Source organism: Topomyia yanbarensis, chromosome 3, assembly GCF_030247195.1.
Source record: "Topomyia yanbarensis strain Yona2022 chromosome 3, ASM3024719v1, whole genome shotgun sequence".
Taxonomy (NCBI): domain Eukaryota; kingdom Metazoa; phylum Arthropoda; class Insecta; order Diptera; family Culicidae; genus Topomyia; species Topomyia yanbarensis.
The window spans coordinates 26,169,663-26,194,267 of record NC_080672.1 but is presented as its reverse complement, the minus strand read 5'-3'; the positions used below and the strand labels follow the sequence as shown (position 1 = coordinate 26,194,267).

General features: G+C 41.4%; 1 protein-coding gene across 1 annotated transcript in view; it reads right to left on the bottom strand.

Moving 5' to 3' along the window:
• Window positions 1-24,605, bottom strand: part of LOC131686746 (sine oculis-binding protein homolog) — a 95,806-nt gene that overhangs the window by 20,088 nt on the left and 51,113 nt on the right. Inside the window, exon 2 of the mRNA XM_058970696.1 lies at window positions 15,882-16,452. Within this exon, the coding sequence (XP_058826679.1) occupies window positions 15,882-16,452 (571 nt within the window). The remainder of the gene's footprint in view (window positions 1-15,881; window positions 16,453-24,605) is intronic.

Sequence of the window (24,605 nt, the reverse complement as noted above, 5' to 3'; positions counted from 1 at the left end):
GCGGCTGCTCGTTTAGGGAGGCATTAACACGGCTTCCGGGCGGTTAATTATCAAAATTACAAAGCAAGATATCACAAATATATCAAAATATGTATGCGGCGTATTTTCACTTTTGGTAAGACTAAGAAACGTTGATGATTGTTATCCAAAACTTGCAACTTTTTGAGAAAACTGATTTTGAAAATCATAATTTTTTTCAATATTTTTGCTCATATTTTACTTAAAACGTATCGAAAATTCACAAAATCTTCTATAATAACGTAAACATCAGTTCTAATAAAATCGTAATGTGTGATAAATTTAACGAAAATAAAGCACATATTACATAAAAACGTGAATTTCAGTGGAATTTTATAATAATCGCTATATCTTTGTTACTTGAAGACATAGAGCTTAACTATCTTCGACAACTTATCGTACTTTTTAACTTCAAAAATTTTGCCGAAGATACCAAACCTCTAGGATGTAAAATAAAAAGTTAACATCGTGAAAATCCAAACTAAAATCTTCAAAATAAAGCACAGATAAAACCATTCGATCGAAGCAGGCTCCCGTTTGATTTTGTTGTCGTTATTGAGAATGCAAATCACATTCGTTCGAAAAAGCGATCCGTCTGAATAAGGTGAAATATACTTTGCTGAACATAGCAACTACAAAAAATGCACTCCCAAGGCGCAAAAGGTTTTGTCTGGCTAGTTTTTGCTCCTGCCCCACTGTGCAATGCAGAGTAGCATTTTGTCAAAATATGAAATGTTCAGGAAGGCAACTAACACTAACCGGAACGAGTAGTAAACTGTGTTGGCTAAAACTCATAGGAAGAGACTTTATTACTTGTTACTTAGGCACCTAGTATTTTTACAACTATTAGTTCTGAAAAATATCACCAAAGAAGGTAATTCAACACGTCTAATACTAATAGGCACCCCTTGACCTGCTTTGATGTGTGCATCTCATTGACGTATCCACATGGCTCCTTCTGATGATGACAACAAACGACCAATACGGTGGCGTCTTATAAATATCCAAACAGCAGACACCTTTCAAATGTACGCAGAGATGTTACCTTCCTACACTGACATCAGTACGACAAACTACAGTAGGTATGGTACACTGCCAGTTGACTGGCATGGCAGCAGCAAAACGAAACCTTTTTGAAATCGATCCTTTCTCAAGCGGATCAATTTTCACATTATTTTAATTGATAATCATCGTCAAACGAGCGTACTGATGGGGTCTCGAGCTCTGCAGCTCTGTCCGGCAACAAACGAGCATCCAAACGTGATGAACGCTTCACCGTCGTGCCCTAGCCGTGCGCCTAAATATGGGACGTGCCGCACAGCATCATCAACAAAAACCAATCGCCAGTCGGAAACCGGACGAAATCGAACATGGATGTGGCTGGAGGTCTGATTTGCGAGTTAGTTCATTAAAATCGCGGAATGTTACCCCGTCATATGTCCGTTGTGGATTTTACGCCACCGTCGGGAAGCGAGGTTGGTGACCACGAGCGACGACCCATGCTCTCATTATGATTACTATTTCGATTTATTCGGATTGAATTCTCGAAAGCGCACCCGTCGGACGTTGGAGCCGGACGGGATGAGTCAAACTGCACACGTTCCCAACGCTCATTACGCTATGCTATTGCCCGCTCGGAATTGGTGATCGAATGTAATTTGACACCTGACGGTTCTCCCGGCTCTCGAACAGGACCACGGAAAAATAATTTGTTCGCCTATTTGCTGCCTACATATAATAGACCGCTAAATACGACCAGCCACTACAGTGCAGATGCCACCGGCTGTTGAGCTATCAATTTGCCCCCATCAGTTTGGGTGCTGAAGCAATCATTAGATTAATGAATGATCGAAATGTGAAATTTGGTTCATTTGCACCCGAATTTGCTTACGCTGGTGGAGAGATTGTGGAAAAAACATCTTTGCTTCTAATTGAGGTGCGTTGGTATAATGTGGTTTAGATTCGATTTTCTGTTTTCAGTTATTTTTTGTAATTTATCAGGCATTGTTGTGAAAAATGAACTCACCTACACCTATTGAAGTCTCGTCATAAAAAAGTTCTATTGCAAATTACAAAAAGCGCTTCATGTCACCTGGTGTAACGCTAGTGAAACGATTTTAACACACAGCCACAGAGTACAGACATAAACGGTGTTACAATCAATAATTGGTCAACTTCAACTTGATGCATTTTTCTTCATCGCACTCTAAAAAAACTGTAAATCCCTCATTTTAAAGATGTATGCTACCCATGATCGCATATTTGTCCCGTTTTCTATAGGATTTCCTATCTTTATAGGACTGATTTGCGATCATAGCCAGTATGTGTGTAACATCATGTCTACTGTTTGACTGTGACATTTGCTCTTCGGTTGTGAAAATCGCATCGAAACAATAGGAGCAACGAATCGATTGGTCATCAGCGATCTAGATCCGCAAATCCAAATAATTTTGCACTTTTTTTTTTATATATATATTGCATCATTTGGCCATGATGTGGTACCAGTTCATATGGAATTTGCTATATGACCGCACTCTTACCCGTAACTCCGGAACCAGAACTCCTATCCAAATTAAATTCAACAGAGACCTATGGCGATGCTACACCTTTCATTAGAATATAATATTGTTCAAATCGGTCCAGTCTCTGAGAAATATGAGTGAGTTTATTTGACACATACATACATACTAGGGTAGGGTAAAATGGTCGTTTTTTCAGCACAAAGTTTTTTGGTTCTTTTTGTGGTCCAAAATAACTGTCCAATATATGAGGTCGATTGGTTTTGACCCAGTGTAGCGCATTGCGTTTAAAGTTTACATGGGAATTTGTGTGGGAAAACCCACTTTTTTGCATTTTCAATCCTAGAGACCATAGTTTTTTCCTGCAATATGCGACTAATTAAATAGAAATATAGTTCAGGATTTGCCCAACAACATTGCCGAAGGGAGCAAGGTGCTAGCATGTCTTAGAACAAAGTTATAGCTGTTCAAAGTTTGATGGCTCGAATCAAATTGCAAAAATCATTTATTTTAACAACACTGTTGGTGCACAGTTTTTTAAAACCTCGTTTTCGTGCTCACAGTTAATAGCGTCTAAACCGATAATCTTAGAAGTATAGTTTGTTCGGAGAAGTTGTTGCCCTTATCCACAAGAGTATACCATTTAGTGATTAATTCACCTATAAGTTATATACGAAATTTATTTTCCGAACTAATTAAGATAGAGACTTTGGGTCTTCGGCCAAGTTGTAGCAAATGTTACTAAAAAAATTGTTGAAGACACCATATATCTAACTTTAATAGTTTACAAGTTATGGAACCTATTATATGGAAGAGGATACAGGCTGGCATGAGTCGCAAATACCAACTATCTGAAGCGAAAACGGACACTTTATACACGAACACTGACTAATGTTGCTACAGATTCGATCGCAGCAACCTTAGACGACGGAGGCAAACTTTTCCGCTCCCATCATACTTTTTTGAAATTAATATGTAAGTTACATTAGAATGAATTTAAAAAGTTGCAATTCGTGAAGACCGATTAAAGTGGGGGACGGAAAGCTACTCAACTGGTTTAGAAGTTCTTTTTCGAAGTTTGGTGTTAATCAAAGGTGAGGAAGTCAAGCCACCACGTAATCTCCGTGAATCGTTCACCGCTGGCATGAACGTGAAAATCGCGGTCCCTTATACAGTGAAATCGAAGAGGAAATGTCGGAAAGCTGTTGACAGCGTCGTGTAATAACTTACAAGTGTTTATGGTGCCAAAAGTGGAAATAAAGCGGAATACATCTACTGTACGAGAAAAGGACGTCTGGATGCTACTCGATAGCAGACCGTAAGCGAATTTCGCGTGCGGATTAATTAGGAAAGTATCTGAGGTACGGATGAATACTCAACCCATTTCCATCAGTTAAGATGTTTGAGGTGTGCGGGTGCTTACTTCATTTCCGAACCTTCACTAAGTGCTGTGAACATCATTTGTGGGAAGGATCGTCTTACATATAGAAACTATTGTCTCAAGCGGCCCGAATTTATGAGGAATCGACAACGTTCCTTCTAAATAAGTGGTATTAAAAGCCTTTAAGCCTTTACATTCTGGATGTTTCGAATATTTTCTTTCCATTTTTAAAATGATACTACTATATGTAACTTTATGTATTTATCAACATTATATTTTCGGTCTGTATAAGAGCGAGTAAAGGCGCTTTAACCTAGGCGCATTAGCCAAGGCAAGGTGTAAATACCTCTGTCCCATCCCAAAGGACCAAAGGAGTGACATTAACCTTCTTAGCCAAGTCACTCCCAACGATTTATCATATCCCCTTTAATCTGAAACGGTCGGTACGGTTGTCCTCGTTTCTTCCTCCTTCAAGATTCAAAAAGATTCGTTAATTAGATTATTCATTAAATGAATAATTTGATTGCCGTCTAATTATGAAACATCTTCAAACCAAACTCTGCACAGTAGGCCTGGCCGTTTTAATATCTGCGACATATTACACATAATATCCTTCAAATATTAATGTTGACAAGAAAAACACTGAAGAATAACTGCAGTGTTTTCCAGGATTCTTTTTAATACTGGCTATGTAAGGGTTGGAATAGAATAGATTAGAATAGAATATGGAACATATTATATAGAAGACCCCTTAAAATTAGTTTTTTCATGATAACTTTTTTAGACATTCTCCTACCCTCTTGAAATCTTCCATAAAGTTAGAGTACCGTTGTAGGTCGGAAGGAGAAACACGGGAAACAGCAAAAGCAGAAGGAAGAGTGAAAAGTGGAGCAAAAGAGAAAAGGAAAACCTCCGGCTCGTCAGAAGGCACGAAAGAGTTGAGAGGCACACTGAAGCAGCAATGTAACCTGGTCGAGGTGCACATGACGATCCAGCTTAAGAAGGGATACGCAGGAACTCAAACAGCGATGATTCGTTTGCTGGTAACAGCTGCCAATAAGGCATTGTAGGTAGGCAAAGTTGCGGTTGCATGGTCGAGATGGCCATTGAGAGCCGCCCCACGAGTAACTAAACAAGCGAAGAAATGCTTCAAAAGTTTGGGCTTTGGACATTTAGCAGGGAATTGTAAAGGCCCGGATAGATCCGGGATCTACTGGAAATGCGAGAGACTGCACGCATAGGCCGAAGTGGTTGCTTAGCACTCCAGCGGATGGAAACGATCATCAGACGGGTGGCTTGAAATGCTTTGCATACAAGAAGGCGACTGCAGACCAACGGAAATGATGATGCCCAGATAAATCAGAATCACTGTGACACCACACAGCAACTGTTGTGGCAGTTTACGATACTCAGGGCCGGCGGATAGCGTGGGTAGTACTACTCACTCGAAATTAACCGAGAGGGGAAATACCCACTCGAAAGTTTGGGACAATCTAAAACTTGAAATTAACCCCATATTTGCCTTGCGCACAAAATGCATGCGTCTGAAATTTCCAGATGCACAATAATTTCATTTTTTTATTGAGATACTAATGTCTTTTGGATTACAATTTAATTTTTTTTGAAAAATAATTAGGATTTGTTTAAAATTTAAACTTATTTTTAGTAATACTAAAGGGAATACATTTTAACACATCTACATCTTAAAACAAGGAATTCAGATCTATATGTAGAGTAAAATATTAGTGCATTTTTATTCAGAATAATGGATGCAGTTAGAAATATTTTCAAAAAATAGATATACAATTTGTTTTTATTATTTGATTAACAATTGAAACAAGGAGAAATGGTATTAGGCTTATTATAAGGAAGGCAAAAGAGGAATTGATTTCAGAATCAGAGTAGAAGAGACCGTATCAGAGAAAGTGAAGAGAGTCCGGACAACAATATTAAGAAAAAGAAGAAATTAAATGTGCAGCTTTTTGGCAAACGTAAGAATACTACAGAACATCATGAACCGGATCGCCGACTGCACTCCTTGGATCTGCTGGGAACTCTGTAGCTGATAGCACATCAAACAAATGAGAAGAGATAACTAAATTTGGCTATCTATCCTGTTGAAAAATTTGTATATGAAAGACATAAATAGCACATCTCGGACTGGGACGAGGCCGAAGGGATTCGTTTAACGGAGATCTGGCGCTAGGGCACTAGGCGCACGACCAGACAACATGTTTAATATTGCGATAATCGTCATCATAAGCGCAGAAACCGCTCTCCACGACTCCACTACACCGGAGATGCTCAATGCTCATACAATGTATAATGGCTGGACATGACCCGAGATATCATCCGAATGAAGTCACGAGCCTTATCCATCCCCTTGAACGAAAGCTTGTTTGTACCTTTTGGGTTCCTAATCATCCATTGTTCAACGAAATTTCGAGCGTCCTCTGACAAGAAGTACTGAAAAACTCGTTGAAACTACGTGATCTTTCATGAATATCACCATCTAATGCCTAACTGTACGCCTTTGCTCATTACCCGGAATGGAGCAATTCAATAAAATCAAACTTAGGTAATCTGATATGATTTATCAGGTAAAGAACTAAGAAACTCCCATGTCTTCCCCAGAAAATGCAAGGAGTACATTCCACGCTCCATCGAATGGAACTCTAACAATGTGGACATGGTCGTTGATGGGTAAATATAAAACCATCACTTTTGTGGGGAGAATGTATGTAGCACAGCCTCTTTTATGATCACCCTCATCACTACTGTCACAATAATTAGCATAGAAGCGATGCATGGCTGTCATCATTAAACGAACGCTATAGTGATATGCGCACTACAATGCTTAGCGCGAACATCTTTGCTGTCAGATAAATTTGTGTGTACAAAGAGCATTACGCTTAAATAAAGTATTATCATTTCATCGCGAAACATCAATTGTTTGAGTGTATATCTATATGGAATACTGTTGTCGCCGAAAAAGGATTCTTGGTTCCGTGCATTCGGGTTGAATAGAATACATAACGTAGGGCCTAGCCACCAGATGAAATATTATTTCTCTCGTTAATCCTTCGACAAACCGGTGTCAATAACCGCGTTTTCAGCATTCATTAAGTTTTTCATTTACGTTTCTAACGTTGCGTATATTCGGAAAAAATCAGGCGATCTGACATTCCTAAAGTCCTTATAGGAGCCTTTCACGTACAATTTTGAGCGCGAAGTGAGAGATCGTCCACTGCTGTTTGCGCCGGATCACGTTTCGTCTGATCTTTAATCGCAGTGTCGATAATCAAGCCAGTTGAAACCGGAGAATTTTTTTCTTTTGATGCGATTATTTTGGATATAGTGGACGCGTAGCTGTACAATCACTAATTGAGGTCGAATACATAAATTCCACGTGCTTGGCCGCGGTGGTGGAGTAGTCATGATCATATTGAAATTGTCGCGAATATCATGCAGTATACCGTGGATAGATCGGTTATCAACGTGAAGACAACCCTATGGCATACCGTGAGAGTTGAAGACGTCTTCAACCAACTGAGGTGCGATCTATAGGGGTACAATGTCTGCCTTTGATTCGGACTTGACAACCGACAACTTCAATATCTGGTACCGAGGATTAACTCGGCCCTGGCGAATAACGGTAAAATTTTGGAAGATCTACGTCGAAAGTTAACCGAATGCTTTGTGTTAAACCTAGGAAAATCATGGGAATGAAATACGTTTCTACATTGGGTAACTGTATGGCCCAAGCGTTCGTAATGACGGCATGCCCTGAGGCACAAAAAGGTGAATAGGTAGACGAGCCCCGTTCAAAAGAACAAAGTTTGGAAGAGTAGATGCGGCGAAAGTCTTGACATGAAACTGATTGAAAATAAGTTATTATACTCCTCGATTTATGCTGAATGCATAAATATATTTCGTAATTAAGACCCCTCCGAGAGACTACACCGTCAATCTCTACTTCCCAGGCGGGTATGTAGACAAAATACTTCTTCGTACACGGTCGAGTGTTCTTTAGTTCGTTTACGCGATATATCGATGATGTTAAATGGGTTATATTCGGTCTTGAAATAGACCTTCCAGGGGCCTGTTGTATTAGTTGAATACAATTTATATCGAAAAGAATATTTATCGGCATTATTTATTCAATAAATAAATAAATATTCATATCGACCTCGATTGAGCCAGAGAAGTTGTCTCTTGTCGGAGATACCTTCCCATTAGTCAACACTACCATGCGGATTTCAGTACCCGCGAAAAGAAGATTTTATCAGTGGAAACAGAAAATTAATGCAACGAAATTTAAAAGAATAGAGTAATTGGTACTTAGCTGTGGAACATTTGTAGTATCAGTAATCAACAAACACATTTTTGCTAATGCGTCGGTCACACAGCCCGTTAACAAAGGGTGTTTCCAAATATCCTGGTATTATAAGTAAATTTTCACTTTTACTAACATACACCATGTCTAAACTTTCGTCACTACGAGTAGAAATCACTCCGAATCTTATTACCCACTCGGGAAAAAAGTGTTTCGCCGGCCCTGGAAACACTGCGGTGTGATGTCGCTTTGATTGCAGAGCCGTCTCAAGTCCCCCTTGATGACGGTAACCGGATAGAACGGGAATGGCTGCGTTATAGGCCAAGGGCAGATTCCTCATTCAAGAAATGGTAGAACGCTCATACGAGGGCTTCGTGATCACCGAAATCAACGGCGTTTTCGTGTGCAGCTGTTATGCTCCTCGAAGGTGTACAGTAGAGCAATTTAGCCTAATGCTGGAGCAGTTAACCGAGCAGTTGATCGGTCGGAAGCCGATAGTCATTGGTGGTGATACCAACACAAGAGGGTGTATCCCGCAGGAAGCTCTAGCGAAATCAGACGTACGATTGTGCAATGAAGGTTCTGTTAGCACGTTTCGGAGAGACGGGAGGGAGTCTATCATCGGCGTCACATTCTGTAGTCCTTCATTGACGGCGAACAAGGATTGAAGAGTATGCGAAACGTATACGCATAGTGACCACCAGACGATTCGCTACCGTATCGGTCAACGATGCTGCAGCACGGAGAAGGATGAACGGCGAGCGAAAATGGAAGACGAAAGTCTTCAACAAAGACCTCTTGGTTGAGGCGAACGGACCGAGAATGTGGATGCGGCTGACCTAACAAGAAGGATTGTGGCGGCTTGCGACGCCACAACGACGCGAAAACTGGAACCACGCTATTGACGGCGTCCAGCTTACTGGTGGAACGAGACGCTTAGTACGCAACGCACTGCTTGTCTCATAGCCAGAAGACGGGCTCAGAGAGCAATATCGGAAGTGTTTCGGGAAGCTAGGGCTGCATCAAAACGGGAAAACAGACTTAGCAAGTCAGATTGCTACAAGAAGCTACCGAGTCGCGATGGCAAAAATGAAGGGCTCGACGATGCCAGCCGAAATGTGCCAATAAGTTGAAGATAATAGTAGAGGGTCTTTTCCCGAAACACGATCCAACTGTCTGGCCACCGACACCGTATAGCGAATAAGAAGGAGCAAACACGGACGAACGGCTAGTGACTAACGATGAGCTCGTAGAAGCGTCAAAGAAGACCCCCAGTCCGGATGGAATGCCAAACGTGGTGCTGAAGGCTACGATTCTGGAATATCCGGACATGCTCAGGATGGTACTGCATAAGTTTTTAAATGAAGACAACATTCCCGAAATGTTGAAGGTACAAAAACGGGTGTTGCTGCCGAAGCCAGGGAAGCCACCGGACGATCCGGCATCATACATGCCCATATGTCTGCTGTCTACACTTGGAAAATCCCTGGAAAGAATTTTCCTTAACATGTTGACGAAATGCACGCAGGGTGAGCGCGGATTGTCCAAGGTACAGTTCGGATTCCGCAAAGGAGCATCGACAGTGGATGCAATTTGGACAGTGCTCGAGAGTGCTGCGAAGGCAACTAAACAGAAGCGAAGAGGAGATAGATACTGCGCTCTGGTCACCATAGATGTGAAGAATGCATTTAACGGCCCTAGCTGGGAAGCGATCGCTGCAGTGCTTCACAGAATGAGAGCTCTCAACTATCTATGCCAGATCCTGAAAAGCTACTTCCAAAGCAGAGTGCTGCTGTACGAGACGAGTGAAGAGCAGAAGTCAATGCGAGTCACAGCGGGCGTTTCTCAGGGCTCTATTCTAGGCCCAACACCATGGAACGGGATACACGATGGGGTCCTAATGGTGCAGCTACCCAGGAAAGTAAAATCGTTTGTTTTGCGGACGACGTGCTATTAATGGTGATGGATGAGACACTTGAAGAAGTGGAGGTGTCAGTGTCCGAGGCAATAGACGCGATCGAGAACTGGATGAACGGAGTGAAGCTACAGATAGCTCACCACAAGACGGAGGTGTTGTTGGTCAGCAACTACAAAGCGGATGCTGATCAACGTCGGTGGGCAAGCGATTGCATCGAAGCGAGCACTGAAGCTACTAGGAGTGATAATCGACGACCAGTTCAGCTTCAACAATCACGTAGAATACGCCTGCGAAACGTTGGCGAAGGCAACGAACACAATAGCGAGAATCATGCCAAACGTCGGCGGGCCGAGAAGCAGCACGAGATGCCTACTATCTACTGTTTCGTCATCGTTACTCCGATATCGGGTTCCTGCCTGGGGTACTGCGCTGAAAACCAAGCGGAACCATGAAAAGCTGAACAGGGCATTCCGGCTGATGGCTGTATAAGTAGCCAGTACTTAGAGAACAATATCGTCGGAGGCAGTATGCGTTATCGCCGGGACGACCCCCATCTGCATCACTCTGGCCGAGGACGTGAAATACTACCAGCGGAGAAATGCACGTAATGCAAGGAGACTGGTCCGAGCAGACTTGTTGGCTAAATGGCAGCAGGAGTGGGACAACGCGAAGTAAGGAAAGTCGGCAAATGTGTCGGCTTGGGTGCATAAGAAACATGGACATTTTGACGCAGAGACACCGGAACACGTTGGATTTGAATGCCCTAGGTTCGAAGAAATTCGTAGGAGTATGCCTGGTGTGAGAGTGGACAATATCGTCGAAGAGATGTGCCACGACGAGCATATCTGGGACGCTGTGAACAGAGTGGTTCCGAACTGCAGAGGAAGTGGGGAAGGGACCAACAAAGTAGCGCCATTGGCTAGAACGCCGCCGGGATAGCACAAATTGGGTTTCGGGAGAAATTCCGCCGCCGGGGAACTCCGACGGTGGTAACTAGGTCCAACGCCGGGGACTAGTTGAGTAGTACGCGACATAACACCGGGCTTGGGTCGTCGGAGTGCCAGTGAACCGGACGTTGTCAGGCTTCACCGGAATCGCCGGACCGCCCTCGACACCCTAGCGGGTAGCTCGTAGGTAGGCTAGATCTACCGCCGGGGATTAGACCGAGTAGACCGCGTCGACTAGCTAGCGGTGGGTCGTTGGGGCGCTAGTGAACCGGAAGGTACGCTCCACCCGGAATCACTGGACGGACCAGCTGGCCGGTTGAGTAGGCTAGGTCCACCGCCGGGGACTAGACCGAGTAAACGGAGCGACGAGCTAAAGTATCGGGAGCAATCTACCGCCTGGGAATTCATGGTAGGGTAGATTCGCCGCCGTGGACTACCCGACAGAATCGTGAAGAAAAAGAGGAGCTAATTGGCTGACGAACACCGGTACCGAAATTCCGTTGCCGGGGAACTCTCAGTCGGAGTAGGACAATATCCGAGTTGATCTCGATAAAGCTGGGAGCTAAATAGCTCAAGGAAGTGGGTATCGGTGTCGGGGTAAATTTCTCCGTCGGAGAACTATCAATCGGAGTAGGGTGAGTTCACCATTGGGGACTATCCAAGTAGATCGGATAAGGCCGGGAGCTGAATGACTCACGGAAACATGAGTTAAATGGCTCAAGGAATCAGCAGCTAAACCGCTCACGGGGACGAGAGCTAAACGGCGATGGAGACAAGAAGCGTGAGAAGAGTCGAAAGTTAAATCAAAGCTTATAGGTCGAGCCACTCCATGAACCAAGTGAGGCTCCGAGATAGAGCAGAAGAAAGAGGTGCGACGAAAGCACAACGATCCCCCCACAAAGTAATACCTTGTCGTAGTTCCGAGGGGAAGAAGGGCATAAAAAGTAAGTATTGTTTTTAGTGGTTGGGCACGAACGTGAGTCGTGAGTCTTACACAGTACCAATACACTACAGCCCATGCTTTTGAAGCTTTTTAAACCTTACTATAAACAAAATACATTTTCCGATCTCGACGAACTGAGTGGAATGGTATATGTGAATCGGCCCTCACGGCCTCGGTTAAAAGTCGATGTTTGGAGCGATTGTATAACCTTTCTATATGACAAAGGCAAAATCAGCCGAGTCCCAAAAAGTTGATTTTTGTCCAAATTTTTTTTCAACATCATCAAATCTCACTGTTCAGTCTATATTTCGGGAACCGTATAACCGGTCCATACGAAATTTTATGGCTATCTATGGAGATAATAGCCCTTTCATTTGAGATCTATTTTGTGAAAATCGGTCCAACCATTTCCGAGAAACTGATGTTAGTTTGGTAATTTTGAAAGACGGCCATTTTTCCCGGGACTGCCGGAACCTTTCATTGTGGTTAATATGGCCAAGGAGACTTCGAAAAGAGGGAGTCAGAGGAGGGTTGATGGGAGGTGCAAGGTGCAGTTATCACCGAATAACCGATAGGATTTTAATTCTGGAATATACCCGAGAATCTTTAATTGGCCATCAGTGATCTAGATCCGAAAATCGAAGTAATTTTATGTCCATTTCAGTAGATTTTGAACCTCTGAGGTATTACGATTGTAACGGTTTATATAGGAAATTCCTGTGTGACCACACTAATCAACCTATAACTCCGGAACCAATAGTCAGATCTGAATAAAATTCAATAGCAGATAATGGCAAGGTCATTTCTTTCATTTGAATCAAGTTTGTTCAAATTGATCAAGAATTTGCTGAGAAATAGACGGGACAGCATCTTAGGAATTTGGCAAGTTCCTCGAGGGCATCAACAACCGTCATAGGTGGCCAATGTGGTCAAAGCTACTTGAATTGGCCATTAACGATCTAGACCCGCAAATCCAATAAGAATTTGCTGTGTAACCGCACTCTTCGACCCGTACCTCCGGAACCGGAATTCCGATTAACAAAGAATTCAATAGCAGCCGATGCACAATGTTTCCAAATAGGCAAAAAACGTGATCGAAATTGTTTTGACCACGAAAAAACAATTTTCGTGCTATAGTGTCTTCAGCAAAGTTTGTCTATAAAATATTCCCCATCTTATTAAAGTATTAGTTTAGTGATTAATCCCCCTAAAGCTGAGAAGCAACCTTTTGTTTGGTCATTCATGAAAATAATAAAAAACTGCATTCAGCAAAGTTGTAGGGAATATAATAAGAAACTTTGATGAAGAGACCATGTATTTTTAATTTTAATGCACATTTGTGGAGTTTTCTATGATACACTCCTGAAAATCACTTTCTTCAACATAACTTTTCTGGGTGCTTTTTTTGAGTTTCAAAATATTCTAAAATTTTGTTGGGCGTAAGAAAATACACAATGTTTGTTATGTAAGTTTATTTCTATCTCTTATATCTGATGAGTTATTGAAATTTTTAGTGTCAAAAAAGCAATATTTTGGTATGAACTGACATTTCAACCCACAAATTTCCGCAGACAAAGCCATATTCATTCGAATCTATAAAGCAAACGCTATCGAATCCAGGGAAAACTATTTGTCGCATGCTGTCTCTTGCATGCAAAAACATATATTCAAAAAACGACTGTAAAACCCTTTTATAAGGCCGTTCAAAAATTACATCACACATTTAAGGGTAAAAGGAGGAAGTATAAAGCATGTTGTTACATGGTGGAGATGTAGGCGGTGGGTAGGGGTTAACAAAGCTTACCAACTACAAAATAGAATTAAATATTGGAAATATACCAATACTATGTTTTCAATTCTAAATTGTTGTTTGTTTGGATTGAAATTAGGGGGACCCCTGGGCTATTAGGACAGTGGGGGTAATTTGACTCCCTCGATTTCTCAGAAAATAGCAAAACTTTCTGACTATCGCACATATTCGTGTAAATGCTATTCTGAAACATTAATTTTGAGAACTGAAGTTGATTATTTGTTCTTTGTAGAAAGGAGATACAATGTGTTTCGTTTTTTTGCCATTCTCAAAACAAAAATCAACCGTGATTAAAGCAACAAATAAAAGTGAAAAAATAAAAATCGTTTTTTTGATATATGTTTTTGCATGCAAGAGACAGCATGCGACAAATGGTTATCATTGGATTCGGTAGCGTTTGCTTTATAGGTTCGAATGAATATGGCTTTGTCTGCGGAAATTTACGGATTAGAGCGTTATTTCATACCAAAATATTGTTTTTTTTGGCACTAAAAATTTCCTAATAACCCCAACTTCTTGTATTCGGACTAAGGTCAAAAGGTTCCGTTCGATTTCTGAGATTTTTTCACATTAGAAAAACTACAAAATATGTATGATTTGCGTCACGGAGCAGAAAAATCTTGAAAAATATGGGATTTCAGGGCCAAAATGACCCAGTACCCAACTTTTCCGTATTTTCCTAGAAACAAAAATATCTCCATTCAAATACTATGATTATTTCCTTTCAAAAGAGGTATAAATTGTAATTTTCTGATTGCTACTTCAAAAGTTATAGCATTTATTGTATTTTTCCTCCATATTTTCCCATACTACCAATTTCAAAAAATTTCAAGCGAAGTGGGCGGGGGTCTAAAATTGTCCAAATGATGTGAAATTTGGCATCTGAGCTTACTTTGACATTTGTCACAATATAAGAGGGGGGCCATTGAGAATTTAAAAAAAAATTTTTTTGCAATGCCCTACTGTGCGATGGGAAGGTTGTACCTTTCATTTGAGACTAAGTTTGTGCAAATCAGTTCAGCCATCTATAAGAAACAGAGGTGACATTTTTTCACATACACATACACACATGCACATAGACATTTTCCGATCTCGACGAACTGAGTCGAATGGTATATGTGAATCGGCCCTCAGAGCCTCGATTAAAAAGTCGATGTCTGGAGTCGATCTTTCTATATGAGAATGGCAAGAAATGTACTACAAATTCACCATTTTCAAATATTATCATATAAAAAAAAATTATCAACTGATAAACCTATTTTTCTGAAATCATTCATTAGAGTATGGCTTTAAAACAATTTTGTTGAAGAAAATGGGTAAACACAATAAAATATTTTTAGCTATATTGGCCAGTAGATTTGGTAGTAGTTACGCCTCCGTGCGTCGTTTGTAAGCTATTTCCAGATGTTGTTCCGAAATTTAAGTGAAAGAGCTCGAAATTAAATCATATGTCTCGCGAACTACCAATCATCGGTCTTCTTCCGAGCCACCAATATAGCACATAAACTGATGTCTTACCGCCTATTTTTCAATGAAAATCGTGTATAAATTTTGAGCCAGACAAGATAAAAACTTCGTTCTTTCAGCATGATAACGCTCGTTCATGTGCTAGGAACACCACTTTTACAGGAAAAATGTTTTCAAAAGACTGTTTTTTACGAAGCACCCTAAGTTATGTTATGAAAACCACTTTAAAAGCAGAACGGTTTGAGATACAAACAAGGCATCTTCAACAAAGTTGTTTACAATTTATCGATCTAGAACTTTGCAGAAGAAAGTATAGTTCTATCTAAACTTGAATTCAAAATAATTTTTGGAACTTGGATTCCTTTGGGACCACCCTAAAACCGCTTCAACCAAAAGAAACAGTTTGTCGCGCACAATAAACTTTTCTGCGACATTAACTCTAAACCCAATAAGAAAGCGTGAACAATTGTTTCTTGCTAAATTAGCGTCCTGGACCACACGTGGATTGAGCTCAACAATTTAAAAAAAATACACATTCTCACCTTGCTTGTCCAGCATCTTCACCAGCATGGGACTCTTGGAACTTTCCCGTGAGCTGTCCTTCTCCGAAGTTGAGCTTTCCCCATGATGATGTAAATTAACACCATTTCTAGTGCTGTTGTTGTTGTTGTTGCTGATAGTGCTGCCGCCACTTCTGCATTCGTTGTTAGTGGAAGCAGAACCTGTACTGCCACCTGCTGAACCACCCCCACTGCCACTACCACCACCGCTGGTAGTTTTTGCTAACGAGGCTGATGGCGATGGTACACCTGATGCGATGACTGCTACCGATGCAATAGTATCACTTAACTCACTGGAATTATGCTGCCGCATATTGAATTGCCTTGGCTTGTGCTGCTGCTGCTGCTGGGCCTTGTTGTGCTTCGATTTCATCGTGGATGAGCCTTTACTTGTGCCGTCATTATCCTTGTTGCTGCCACTGCTACTGCGATTGGATTCACTTCCGACAGCCGGTGCCGGGGTAGATGAGGACAATGCGATATCGATACGATCCACACTGTCCCCGTAGCCGTACCAGCCGAGGATATCGTTCATGGCCGTCTCCGCAAAGTCCTGTGTGCGAAATGAGCAAGAGATGGGATAGAGAGGGAGCAAAAAAAAAACTCGATGAGAACCTGAGCCGAGCAGTGTAAGGTGATATTTTGTAAAGTAAAGTCATTATTTTATTAAAATCATGATACCGGACCACGGTCCGATTTCACCGGGTGCCCGGCGCATGAGGAACGGAGCGATAATAATTGTAACAGGATCGGTGTGCCAGTTTGTCAGCTCGCCTGATGCCTGGTTGGGATTGATGAGCATGCTGGTGGATAGTGGGGTGGGTTTGGAAGGCAAGGATTTTGTGCGAAAAAAGGATAGGTGTGAAAAATATCCATGATATCGTCGTGCGCTTTCGGAATAGTGCCTCGAAAGTGGCACAGAAACAGGACATTGATCCAAAAAAACACACTAGTTCTATTTTAAGCTTAACAGTAGTAGCGAATATGCTGATTTTGGACATACTCTGGTGGCATATGCCCAATTAAATTAAGTGAAAACTTTCAGGAAAACCCTACCAGGCCAGTAGACACTGACAGCACCTGTAATTTGAATCTTTGCAACGATTTTTTTTAATTTCACCATGCTTGCTTTTCATAGGGGCAACACATCCGTCAAACCAACGGGTCTAGCGCAGATTCTAAAATTAAATCCTCATTGAACACGGAAAAAGGACGGTATCAAGTTTCACTTTACTACTTAATTGGCCACTACATGTTGCTACAAACAATGTCGAAATGGGTGTGATGTCGGATTTCCGTTGATTTTAACTGAAGAAAAACTTTTCTAATAAGCTTCAAACTTTATACTTTGAATGGAAAGCGTATTTACATTTTTGTTATTTTTCAGTATAAATCGCTGGTAGCCATGGTAACAAAAGAAAAAAGATGAGTATTAATATTCTTGCTGATTTCGGTTTTAGAATAGAGTCGACCTAGGTTCGCTCGAATATTTACAAAATCCATACAAAAGTGACAGCTCAGAGCGAACCTAGAGCGACTCGGTTTTGTATCTGTGTTGGGATAATGTCTTCTGCTACACCGCCAAAAAGTTTAACGGGCTGGATTTGATTGTTGCAGCTTAAATTCTAGTTGTCCACAATAAATTATGGGAATTTGCTCACGTTTAAAGCAAGATCGAGAGTGTTTAATAGAAGTCCCAGAAGCTTATTACAGAAGACATGAATAGTCACACGAGAGAGAAAATCGTTCATAAATACCGTGCATGACTCGACGAAATTCTTACGCAACATGTTTATTTATTAAATACGTGTCTTATTATTGTTCACTTTCCTTAAAATGAAGATTTTTGCTCCGATTACGCTTTTTTAATACCGTAACCTCGAAACTACTTGCGCTCATCCCCTCGTAACTCCCCAACGAAGCCACCTGGCCGAATCGACTTCCACTCGGCGTGCATGATGGTAATCGATCCTTGCCCGACGCTGCGAGATTCGAAACCTGCGATAAAAATTATTTAATAGATCCACTGTGTGCAGATTGAAATATGAACATTTATTTGAAGGTTTTCGCTCGCCGTTTTATCGTCGCTCTTTAGATGCTGGACTCAGGTTACTAAAATAAAACTGACTTTTATTAGTGTCACGCAAATTTATTGGTTTAAAATCGCATCGATTCGCGGGCCAATCTTGAATTTCGAGCTTCGACCCTTTTTTGTCGGAAAGCTCTGCTAAATACGCTAGCCGGATACTGTTGACTAGCGCGAACGGTTTACTCCGTTCAATCGATAAGGTCAGCGATGGTTAGCGATATTTCCACCGATATCTCTGCGTGATTTATCACACAGCCCCGTAAGCTGACGACGGGCAGTGCGCGAAGGTTGTCGGTTGCCATAGCTGAAAGACAGCCAGCGAAAACACCCGAAAAAAGTACGCTCATCAAGATACCGGGCAGGGTTTCATGGCTTCTCACATTACACTTAATGGTTGGTCAAAGCGGGACAAAATTTCACTGCTTTATGTGTTTTGCTTTCGTTTTTATGTCACCGGATTCGATTGAAGTCCACTTGCGACCTCCATGTAAGCTTCCACTATAAACTGCGTTTTGAGATATTTAATGCTCTGAAGTCTGAGCTATCATCTCTGAAGGAAATCAGTAATCTCAGGTTTCAAATTTTAAATAGACATGAATCCGATACGTAAAAGAAAGGGAAAGTAGTGCAAATAGTATGTTCCATAAAAAATGCGAAAAAATTTTGAAGGTGTTTTTCGCGAAAGTTAATTTTACGATCTAGATCGTTTACTTAACAGGCATACAATCTATGTTTGTTCCTTGATCATTTAGAACGTTTATACGTATCTCAGTTTTGAACAAAACCTTATCATTTATTTACATATTTATAATGTGTAATCGGTGTTTTTCAATTGCTGCGCTGAAAAAATGGGAAGTAGAGTTGTTTACCTAACATTATAGTGAAACGTGTAAATTAAAGAACTCGGCTAAAAGTTGGATTGCTTACTTCAAATGGTGGTTTCAACACCGATTCTTATTATTTTTTCATTATTGAACTGATAGGCATCTTATCAAAAATTTCCCCCAAGGAGAATATAAAATAGAGTTGTCTACCTCAATTTAAAAACAATATCATTATTCTCGTATATAAGTAGGGGAATCCGGGGCAATTAAGGGGAGCGTCTGGTGTAAAGTGCTCAAAACGAAAGTTATTTTGTTTTACGATTTTAAAGGCAAGGCAACAATGCATCTTTTGTGTAATGTTAGCAAAGATAAACTCAAGATAGAGTGGTCAGAGATTTCCCATGTACCATCTAAGTAAGACCCCTCGTTGAACTCGGTTCACCGCATAGGTGGGTAAGAAAACCAACCGGTACGTACATTCACCGGTACGGTTCTAAAAATCTCAACACGTGTAAACGAGTGATCCACATCGTGTTGGGTTTTGATATCGTTCACACGGTAAACGAAATCAAAACCGCAACCGACACTCAGTTTCGAAAACCAAGCCGAGTCACTCAGCACCGTTTACATGTGTGTACGAATTACAACTTGTGTTGATATATTCTCAGCAGCGGTTTCGGTTCGGCTTCAAAAAACCGAAACTGATTTTTTCTGTGCACGGTGCTTCGGTTGAAAGAAGAGGCAGTAAATTCGTCTGCCGTGCTGCCGAATAGACAACTGAATTGAGTTCAATTAGTTGTTGAGAGTCGATGGGGCAATATCGAAATGGCTGGTTCTGAGCTGTTGTTAACAGTTCCACAAAAGATGTTTGTTTCAATACTGAAAACCAGTTGTTTCCAAGCCATTCAACGGAGCAGACCGATTTGCTTCACAGTGGTGTTTCGGTGTGTTTATTCAGTGAGTGAAGGTCAGCCTTTGTGCGTTGTTTGCAGCCATTCTGCTGGTGCCGGTAGCTAATCCAGTACATTGTTCTCGCTGGAACAGAACAATCGACGTTACTACAGATAAGTTTTGTTAATTTTTTCATTCCCTTCGTGTGCTTTTTTTCTTACCCTTCCCCATCTCTACTGTAATCCAAAAAAATAAATCTATACATTCCCGTTTTTATAACGCTCTGCCCTCGTGCTTAAATGGCAGAGGGCGAAATACCATCTGATGCCATCATGGAAGTACCTGGCACTCGCATTGCTCCCCGTATAAAGCAGTATCCACAAGGTTCCTCTGGACCATAGGTGGTATATTTTCGGACCGGAGAGAAACCGGTTAATATATTAAAACTTTCTCGGGATCGGACTGCTAACTACCCGGCCGTAACTCAGATAACACGTGTTCGGGCAAACAAGATACGTGCTCTAGTGAATGATCTCGGCCAGGAAAACGCGATTGCGCTTTACGCGGGAATTTAAGGCGTACGTGCCTGCTATGGCCGTAGAGATCGATGGGGTAGTGTCAAAACCGGGCCTGATATGCGAAGAACTGTTGGAGCACGGGGTTGGCTGCTTTAAGGACCCCTCACTTCAACAGATTAAGATCTTGGAATGCAAAACAATTGTATACCGCAAACACCGAGGGAGGTAAGACTACCTACTCTCTATCAGGCTCGCTTCGGGTGACATTCGCCGGGTCCTCTCTTCCCAACTACATCCTCCTTGACAAGGTTGGCCTACCTGTTCCCCTGTTTGTACCGCGGGTCATGAGCTGCTACAATTGCAAGCAGTTGGGCCACACAACCACATATTGTGGAAATAAGAAACGATGCGGCAAATGCGAGGGAGAGCATGAGGATGACTCTTGCGGCAAAGAAACTGAAAAGTGTATTTGCTGCGGGGCCCTTCGCATGCACTTAAATCGTGCCCTGCGTACAAGCAGCGCGAGGATAAAATTAGGTGCTCTTATGCAGAAATGCTAAAGAATGCTTCGCCATCTGTCCTGTCCGAAAATCCCTTTGCTGATTTGGCTAACGTTGAGCAAGATCCTCAAGAGGGAACATCTCTCGTTAACCCGGGGGAGTCCAGGAAGAGGAAAAATCTTGCCTCCCCAAGACTACCTCGTAAGGGTCTCAAGATGTCCTCCTCTGAGAGTGCGCCAACAACTTCTAATAAATTCAACGGAAGTGCTGCCCTAAAACCGAAGCAAGTTGCTCCAGGACTTGGAAATTTTAATTCTAACAAGGAGTACCCACCACTTCCAGGGACACCAGGAATCCCAAGTGTCCTCTTTATTCAAACAGGCACTCAGTCCAGTAACGGACTAATGAAATTTTCTGACATCGTGGACTTAATTTTCACAGCTTGCAATGTAACTGATCCTCTTAAAAGCCTCTAATACGTTTTCTCCCTATAGTGCAAACATTTTTTCAAGCAGTTGACTACTAAATGGCCTCTCCTTGTAGCGATCGTATCCTTCGATGGCTAAGTCATCATGTGAAACTTGGTTAACTTTCGATATAAATATCAACTTCCCCGACTTTAATATAATTCGTCTGGATCGAGAAAACCCTTACGGAGGAGTACTTTTGGGGATTAAAAAGTGCACAGCAAAAAAAAGTCGTGTAACTTTACGTCTTGCCAGATGCACATAAAAGGAGCGTCCCAATAAACTAAAATTTACATGCAATTTCATGTAAAAATGTGAGGTGTTCGGCTTTTCGTAGGTCATTCAGCCTGAGTTTTACATCAAAAGAGTCACAATATTCAATTTTACATATCATAGCATGTGAAATCCTAACATCGGATGGAAAAATACGTCGTTGCGTTGTTTACGTCGAATGTAATTTTCTTTTTTTCTAAGAGTGTGCTATTCATTCAAATTAATCTCCCTTCGACACCAGGCATTGAAATTGTCGCTTGTCAAGTTCTAATCAAAGGCAAAGACCTTTGAATTGCTTCCATCTACATTCTTCCTAGAGCCTCGGTAGGGCACCGAACCCTTTGTAATATCACGGAATCCTTAGGGGCCGTACACAAATGACGTAGCTTTTTTTTCGGCGATTTTTGACCCCTCCCTCCCCCCTCGTAGCATTTGGTCACAAAATTCTAACCTCCCCCTCATAAATAACGTAGCATTTACCTACCCCCAACTCCTTGTCCTATGCAAAGCGATCGGGGGATAAAAAAACCTATTTTAATCCACCTAGCGGTGCAATTGTGCCTTTCTCAATCATGAACACGTGAATGTTTGCGTTGTTTATATTCATTAAAAGCTTTCAAATGAATATATTACATTTTATTATTATACATGACATGACAAATATACAAGAAAAAATCACTATTCGAGTTCTAAAATTTTGTAAAAGAAAAAACAGCTACATTAATATTAAATTGAAAAAAGGTGCGAAATCGGCAGTCCCAAAAAGTCGATTTTCATAAAAAAAAAATTTTCGAGATAACATGAAATCTCGACGTTTCATGCATTTTAAAGATGTTTGGCATCAAAAACGAATTTGATTTCTGAAATTTCATGGGGTCCCCCCTTTGAAAAAAAATTTAGTTCCGGCTTATATGGGAATTTCATATGTGACCGGATGGATTAGTCTATATTTCCGGACGCATCCAAGCGATCCGTACGAAATTTTATAGACATCTGTGGGGATACTATAGCTATCATTTGGGATAGTGTTTGTGAAAATCGGCCCAACCATTTCCGGGAAACTGATGTGAGTACGTCAATTTTGAAAGATGGCCGCTTTTCCCGGGCACTTCCGGAACCGTCTATGGTGGTCAATGTAGTCAACGAAAGTTTGGTTGGCCGTCGATGACCTAGAACAGCAAATTTAAGTTGTTTGAGAGACATTTTAGCGAAATTTTTACCTTTTTTGCTTTCATCGGAGTATCGGTTTGAATCGCAATTTGCTATGTGATCGCACGCCACAACCTGTAACTCCGGAACCGGAAGTCAGATTGGGATGAAATTAAATAACCATTTACGAAGGCGCAACACCTTTCATTTGAGACTAAGTTTGGTTGAATCGGTCTAGCCATCTCCGAGAAACCGATGTGACTGTTATTCTGAATTTGGATACTTCCGCCGGGGCTTCCAGAACCGATGATGGTGGCCAATGGGGCCAAAAAGACTTTGAATGGATGTTAGTGACCTAATACTACAAATCGAAGCAGTTGTGGTCATATTTTGGAAAAATTTTCACCTTTATTCATTCATTGCAGAATTTATTAAAATCGACATTTTCTGCGTGATCGTGCTCACCACCCTGTAATTCCGGAACCGGAAGTCGGATCCATCAGAAATTCAATTGCAGCCTATGGGAACGTTGTATCTTTCATTTGAGACTAAGTTTGTCAAAATCGGTTCAGCCAGCTCTGAGAAAAATGAGTGACATTTTTGGTCACATACACACACACAGACGCACATACACACACATACATACATACACACATACATACACACGCTCAGACATTTGCCGAACTCGACGAACTGAATCGAATGGTATATGCCACTCGGCCCTCCGGGCCTCCGTTAAAAAGTCGGTTTTCAGAGCAATTGCAATACCTTTCTATTGAGAAAGGCAAAAATTTTACCTTTTTACATTCATCGCAGAATTCGTTAGAATCGAGATTTGCTGCGTGATCGTACGTATCACCCTGTAATTCAGGAACCAGAACTCGGATCCACACAAAATTCAACAGCAGCTGATGGACCTTCCATTTAAAATCAAGTTTGTCAAAATCGGTTCAGAAAATTCCGAGAAACCGATGTGGACAAATCAACAAATTTTGTTTTGTAACCATACTCTTCAACTCGTAATCCGGAACAAGATGTCGGTTGAAAATGAAATTCAATAGCAACCTATGAGAATAGTATACCTTTCATTTGAATCTTAGTTTCTAAAAATCGGTTCAACCATCTCCGAGAAACCGATGTGGACATTTTGTTAACAAATCCGCACATACACGCACATACATACATACATACATACATACATACATACATACATACATGCACACATACATACGCACATACAAACACACATACATACACACAGATATTTTGCGATCTCGGCGAACTGAGTCGAATGTTATATGAGACTTGGCCCTCCGGGCTTCGGTTAGGAAGTCGGTTTTTGGAGCAATTGCATAACCTTTCTATATGAGAAAGGCAAAAGAATAGTATTTAATTACCTTAATCAGCATGAGTTCAATGTTATCTTCATGTAATTATATTTTGAAATGTTGGTGGAATGGGTTTGAAAGTGGAGGGAATGGGGGGTTAGTAGAGTGAGAGTGGAGGATGCGTCAGAAATCCTTCATCTTATTTCGGTATACGGGGCGGATGAAGGAAATGCGGGCGTGAGGGTGGTCCAAGGGGAGGGAAGTGATGAAGGAGGGAGGTGTAAGGGCAAGGCGGGGGTAGGAGGGGCGGCGACGTAATACTCAACTGCATATTTTGCCTTCCATTTGAGACTTGGTTTGAGAAAATCGGTTCAGTCATCACCGAAGAACCGATGTGACTTTAATTGTAGAATATGCCCGGAATTCCGGACTTCCGGAATCGTCGATAGTGGACAATATATTCAAAGAATGTTTGATTGGCAATCAGTGATCTAGATCTGCGATTAGAAGTAATTTGGTGACCATTTCAATAGTTTTTAGCTTCTGAGGTATTACGATTGTACCGATTTATATGGGAAATTCCAGTGTATCCTTACTAACACCCCTGTAACTCCGGAAGCAAGAGTCAGAACAGAATGAAATTCAGCAGCAGTCAATGGCATTACTG